The following is a 7,490-nucleotide window of genomic DNA, read 5'->3' as shown; positions in this document are numbered from 1 at the left end:
AGTTTTATATTAATAAATAAAATATTTCTATTTATATATTTATAAGGCGAATTTGGTTAAAGTTGGATTACAACAAAAAGTTTTCTTAATATTTAACGAATTTGATTAAGAATGACCATACTTCCCGGTAAGACTTTTTGATACTCGAGACAATAATCACGACTGAGGACAGCCACAGTCAACGTCACAGTGTCGTAATGATGACGTTCGTGCTCGGTTTTCCTTATTTGGGAAACGAGGCTGGTACTCTGGTTCTGGCGTTGATGCGAAAGAGTGCATGAATTCGGTCCTCTATCACAATTCATTTAGCCTTAAAATAGCACTGTTAAGAGTAGAGGAAAATCTACACTGTGTTTACATGAAACTTTCATCGCAAAGTTGCTTATGATTGCCAGATAAATTCACGCGAATTACAACCACGTTCAGGAAAAAAGCTCGTAGCCGATCCATTTTACCGTATAACGTACGAGTAAGACGCTTTCATGTTGCTTGAGATCACAACAGTATAAAGTCGAGTTTTGTTATAACCAACATTAACAACACTATGGAAAGCCAACCGGTAGAAGGTATGAAGATATTATTATATGTTATATGCTATAAAAACCTACAATTTAATATTTGACAAACAATTTAGCAAATGGCGTTTTAGCAAAAAGCCCTTCAGGTTTTCATTTGTTAGCCGAGATTCAGTGATGCCTTGTTGAGTGAGATATGATCTTAAATTCGAGAGGGTAGTCAAGTTTTTAGTCGCTTCATCTTCAGCAAGAGGTTTTCGTTTGCAAAATTTTTTTTTGAATTTATGCATATATTGTGGTCATCTTTTATATTTAACCGCTAATCAATTTGAAATTAATAAATAAAAATGTTTTTAGTTAAAAAAATTAAATTAGTTGAAGTATATAGAATACTCAGCGTGAAATTCCTTATGCGATACCTGGATTAAATGGCTAAGTCAGAGACTTCGTGGTTCAGGCATATAGCCATCTCTAATTTGGAACTACTGACCAGATAAAAGGCAACCATTTGGCAACAGCCACCGTCTACATGACTACTTTTTATCGAAAAGCTGAACTGACCGCCACTTTTGTAAGGTGAACAGGGTAAAAGCGTGTAGCGTGTGACATATTGATGGTTCGAACCGTGGACCTTCTGATATGCACTCCGGCATACTTACCATTGGGCCACATACTGCTCAGATTAGCTAAAGACAAGCCTAAATACCGAGTTTATGAAAACATTTTCGAAAACCAAATGTTTTTAAAAAATGATAATAATATGTAAGAATGAACTTGAGCTAAAACTCTGTTATTTAAAGATGCGTCCAAAACTGGTAAATTTACAATAATTGTATTAAACAGACGTTAAGTGACATAGGTCGACTGGTGAATATATTTGGAAATGTTGTGAGTAAACATTTTCAAAAACATTTCAAATTTCTTGGTTATACGTATTCTACCAAATTTATTTTCTAAATTGCCATCCGTGTAATGTCTTCAAAAGTTCTAGTAGCTGATCTGATTCATTCGTTATTAAACGCAATTTTATTATTACTTCAGGTTACAAGCAAGTAAGAAACATTATGCAGTTCCTGTTTATAAGCAAGTTCTCTTCTCTAGGTGTTAAAAATTAGTGATGCTAATTATGTTTACAGTTGAGGGATATATCTATTTTTTATGTTGTTGTCTTTATTTATATACCTGAACAAGATTTACTTTCGCACATTTCATAAAAATCAGTTGGCTAATTTGTAGTTTGTTAGTTATTTACCTCATGGTTGAATATATTTGTTTTTTGGTGAGTTATGTTTGGTGTCTCCAAGAGTTCCGATGCATCATTTTTAATTGCGCATATCTTATAATAGTTAAAATAAATAAGTCTAGTTCTAATAGCGGAATGTCTGCGGACTTACAAAGCTAGAAACCGGGTTTCGATACCCGTGGTGGGCAGAGCACAGATTGTCCATTGTGTAGCTTTATGCTTAATTACAAACAAACAAACTAATAGTTGCAGAAGTATATTGCCCTGATAATATAAACACATTTTCTAATATCAGTGCTCCTAGCGGAGACTTATTGCACTTACTTTAAACCTCGTTTATATATTTAAGTGTATTTGCTCAATTGGAAAAAAAAATCAATTGATCGATTACAATTTCAAAAGAAAGAAAAAGTAGAGCAGTCATTTGGGTTGTGTGTAGCACTAACAGGTTTAAGGTTAAAAATTTAATGCACCTGTTTTACGGCTGTATAAATGAATAAACCTTTACAAATACATTCGTGAAATTTGAGATACTGTTTGTTCTTCCTACGTGAATATTGAACACGCATTATATTTTAGGAGCCTAAAAGCAATCTAAAGATCACATGCATCCAAGGTATAAGAAAACATTTAACTTGCCTTGTGTATCAAATGTCATCAAGATAGTAATTGTATGAAATGGAATTTAACTTCATCTTCCATTCACTGTTTAATGTGTAAAAAGAACGTTTTACTAATAAATAATATAACATACTAATATTTTAACGTATACAAATATTTGTGTATCTCAATTGAAAGTAGTTAGAATAAGTCATTGATTTTATAATTTCCACGTATTTTACGTGTTTCGTTTGGTCTTGCAAAAATATTAGTTTGTTTTGTTTTTCGTATACAATACAGTTAGTTAGATGGTAATTTATTAAACTGTATTTCTTATAACACGTGCAGGTAAATAAAAATGTATTTAGATATATTTATACTCCTTGCACAGAACAAAATTTAAGTACTTTTTGTTGTTGTTGTTTATACATATTTCAGAAAAATTGTATATTTAAACACATTTGTTCGAAAAATGCTTTTCTAATCCCGTATATTAACTCAAAGTTTTTACGGATAATAGTAAAATCACGCAACATTAATTTGTCCTCTATTTTACGGCTTCATTAGATCAGCTTCTTATGCGATGAATGTCAGCATCCTGGTGTCATGTTGTCTATCCACCACTCTGTACACTACAGTGACTGTTGTAATACAAGCTGTCTAATGTACAAGTACCAACTGCCTGAATCTACAGAGACACTTAGAAAAATGAAAAATTAACATTAACATTTATAAACGGCTAATCATTTTTGGGGGGAAGTAAACTTTTTTGAAAAATTCATAGTCTTATATATATATATATATATATATTTAGCATGTTATAATTGTATTTTGGTGTTATGTTGACGACATTGAAAACTATATTTGTAATTTGTCTGTAAAATTATTACTTTAATGTTTTCATGAAACCTTTGGGAGGTTACATATATAAACTACTTGAAAAAAGATTAAGCTATAATTACTTTTTCTTTATTCGAGATACAAAAAGGCACAACTGCTATTATTAAATTATGTCAATGGTATACCTGAGTATATTTTTATGCAAAAAATTAAATATGGTGACCAGTTACATGATCTGATATGCAAATATATACCGTTGGAACCCGTGTTCGCAAAGCAAATACCCGTATGGTACTACAGACTTTACAGTCTATTAAATGTGAAGAAAACGTTTGTTATTATGGTACGACGCTGATAAACACACACACGATATATACCACGATAACAAACGTTTTCTGATCATTTATTGGTCTGAAAAGTCTGTAAAGGTTTGAGTACGGTATATTAAAACGCTTTTGAATATGTAAATCAACAAATCATGAGACGACCATAGCCGATGTAAAGGTGTGGTGGAACGTGTTATCAGAAGTACATTTTGACATTGTTTGGCGTTATATCGGTAGTATGACGCCATCGAAATTTATTGATTTTGAAAAAGGTTAGAAACAACTTTTCCTGATGCATAATATTAATACACTCATATCATAAAGACGTGTTCAGATAAGGAATTAAGAATTTCTAAGATTGGGGTATCCGTTGTAACTAATCGAAAACAAAGGAATATGGATCAACTTGTGGAACCAGGACCATTCAAAAAGAGACATACAAAACCTTTCCTCAACTGACCTCAAGTGCGGCATTTCTCAACAGGTGAGAATCCACGAACATAAAAGCCAGTAACAAAGGCCGTCCTACGTGTCTCAGGCAACAGTAAGCAACATATTAAAGAATGGTCTCTCTGTGGAAAAGCGTCATAAGTCACGTGTACATAAGTTACTTCCAGGATATATCCAGTTAACTGTCACATACCTCAAGCAGCTGGAGAATGACACAGATATTCATTATATTCCATATGAAGATGTACCAGTCACGTCACAAAGCACAGCACCAACATATTTCTGCAATCAGACTATTGAAATGAACATTGGGAAACCGTCGTCCTCGAACACTAGATGGCTTACTGAACTCAGAGAAGAATGATATGATTTTGACATGACAGCCTTACGATGGAATATTTTGCAATCGAAACTACATACGCTTCAAGGCTATTGTCAAGATCCGTAGTTGTTATGTAGAGCATAAACAAGACATGGCAATATATACCGTAAAGATGTGGTGAGGCCCCAAAAATGTTTTGATATAATGTATTTAACCTCGGTATATAACCACCTCCGGCACTAACGCAAGTAGTACATCAATATGGCATGATTCAAATGAATGAATCAATGAACTGCTGGTGTGATAGGGCCCACTCCTTCAAAAGCTTCTTCCAATTTATCAACACTGCTGCCAAGTCTGCCCAGAGCATCACAGATACGTTCAATCAGATTTAAATTTGGTGAGCGTGCTGGCCTGTTCATTCACTTGATACCCTGTTCTTCCAAAAAAACTGCTCATCAGTTGAACATGTTGGAGGCATGCTTATCATCCATTAAAAAATAGTTTGGAACAATTGGACCTGCATATAACAACACTTATCGGCTGTAAGACTGCATCCATAATAGCATACATATATATATATAGTACTATGTCGTAGCACATAACAGTAAGTTGCACCTCCAATTCTAATCCTTGCCCAGACTCTTATGCCACCACATCATATGCCTATCTTTCTTCCATGGAATTGACGTTGGCTCTGATTCTCTCCAAGTACATACACGTCTCTTTTCTCTCTTAATACGGGGTTCAGTGAATTTGACCAATCACGTGACCTCTTTGTACTCGTTTAAAGTCTTTATAGATTTGATAGTATTAACTTTTAATATAGTGCGTATATCTTCGCGAAATTTGGCAGTCTTTCAGTAAACATTATAAGTTTTCACATACAAAAATAATATTTTTAGGGAAGTATTTTGAATAAACTAAAAACGATTTGTTCGTGAATATATCGAGTACCTCAACACTGTTTTGTATAGTTCATGTGCAAAGTGATTTTCATGTTAAGATTAAAAATACTTTCTTCATCTCAAAAATCTCAAATATCATTTTCGTAATCTCTAAACTCCCTAAATACATTTGAAATGTTTATTTTCAGTAAAACTTTATATTTTATCTGTTATTGTCTCTACCCCTAACTCTATATAACTATTATAAGGTTGAGTCAATTTGACCGACCTTGTAACCACCAAGAAAAGTTGAAATAAATTTAAATTACCATTTTTTTATTTTTAGAATGATTTCAAATTGTAACATGAAACTACATTTGTTCATCCTAAGTAGCTTTAAACTGGTAATAGTATACATCTATTTATAATTAAATTTGATTGCCCTTTGAATTGTATCTAACTGCTAGTGGCGCCATTATAAGTTGTAAATCACTCGAGTAACGTGCAGCTCACGTTACACTATCGAATTACTTTACCCACGAGCTGCTTATGCGTGGATCGTGAAACATTTTTATTATATTTATATTATTATTTATTTTACCTGATCTAACGTTAACTAACCTAAATAGATCCCCATTTTTACATTTTCATTACTTTTATAATAATAAATAAAGAATAAACATGAAAACCAAAAATAAATTACTTACCCATATCTTTTTTTTTCCTGTCGACTGTCGATGACACTTAATCTTACTTTTTTATACTAATGATAGTAATGCACAAAATAATGTTATTTAATTAAATAATGCACCAATAGAATAATACATAGAATAATAACATGCAAAAAGTAGACAATTTCCCCTAACTATCATCATTTTTCTGGCTTTCTAACTATGCGATAAGAGCCGTTACAAATTCATTAAAGCTAGTCGTTATCTTTCCCGTGAGAATGAAGCTTGTACTAAAAGAGAAATATACAAGTCTATGTTCAGAACACAATGTAGTATGATATGTCATTTGATAAATGAACACTTTGAGTTTCTATTGGTTATAGATAATATAGAATTAAACGTAAGAGAGAACTATTAACAAATCCTGGAAGAGAGATGTGGCAAGAGGGGTCTGATTTTTTATTTGATGGCTCTGTAACCAAAAAAAAAATTAAAGCTCTAAAAATTATGGTTTGTCTGAGTAATGACGATTTTTATAGTGAGTAATTTACGTTAGATTTCGTACTTATTGGAGGGGTGATGAATAAAATAGAGAAGATGGGATACCTACAGAAAGTATGTCACCTTTCTCACACTAGGTGAAATTTAGGATTTTTTTAAATATTGCCTTATAAAATTATGAACTTAAAACATATATACTGTTAAAAATGGAATATTAGCTACGATTTTATGATATGCTAATTGGTATAACATAAACAAATATTAGTTTAATATAATTTTGAATGTAATCCACTAAAACCTCGTGACATGCACAATAAATGATGCCCGGCCAGATAGGGTCTCTTATTAGGATTCAATGTGAAGCGTGATTTGTCTATGAACAAGGCATTCGTTGACATGGCTTATGATCATTTCAAATGTTCTTAACACAGGTGAAGAGAAACTACTTTGTTGTGATTGGTTAGAGGAACGTACATGATTAGTTGTCTGACATGAAGACCAACCCAACTTTGTGAAGCCTATTTCTTACCGTTTGCATGCCAACCTCTCATGTAATTGCTACTCTGAACTGTTGATTCAGTTAGGAAGTTGAAGCCTGTTTGTTGCCCATAGTGTGAAATATATGTTGTTTTGATGGGTTGTTGACATCAGTCTACCCTGTTAAACCTCCAGCCAATTTTATTGGTTACCTGAAAGCGAATCCACATCCTGATAATCACGCTTTGCTATTCTGCTGACTTGTTGAATGTGAATCACTTCTGATTGAACTGCTGCTGTCCACATAATGGATGTATCAAAATGTCATCATTGTGGTCCTGGTGTGTTTCACTATCAATATGGATGTTTCCTTCACTTATGTATACCAATGAAATATACATATCAGATCACATGACTAGTACTGATTACCTTGCATTTTTTAAACATAAAATTAACTCAGGAATGCTATTAACATTATTGAATAGTAGAGCTTTCATAACTGGAATATAGAAACTCCAGTTATTCCTTAATTGTGATTTTATTCACAAATCAATGACGTTTTTATAAAACTATAGATATTACTATTAAAATGTTGCATATGTATACTTACTATTGTTACGTCTCCGTTTGTTAATTGATTTTTCCGTAACTTCGTTCC

The 7,490-nt window shown here is 32.7% G+C and overlaps 1 protein-coding gene across 1 annotated transcript in view; it reads left to right on the top strand.

The window, feature by feature from the left end:
- The first annotated feature begins 246 nt into the window (after positions 1-246).
- Positions 247-7,490, top strand: part of LOC106465714 — a 74,807-nt gene continuing 67,563 nt past the window's right edge. The window contains exon 1 of the mRNA XM_013925953.2: positions 247-566. Coding sequence (XP_013781407.1) covers positions 545-566 — 22 coding nt within the window. The 5' untranslated portion in view covers positions 247-544. The remainder of the gene's footprint in view (positions 567-7,490) is intronic.

Source organism: Limulus polyphemus, unplaced genomic scaffold (assembly GCF_000517525.1).
Source record: "Limulus polyphemus unplaced genomic scaffold, Limulus_polyphemus-2.1.2 Scaffold2027, whole genome shotgun sequence".
Lineage (NCBI taxonomy): Eukaryota > Metazoa > Arthropoda > Merostomata > Xiphosura > Limulidae > Limulus > Limulus polyphemus.
Note: the sequence above shows the minus strand (reverse complement) of the source record. Positions and strands in the feature narration are given on the sequence as shown.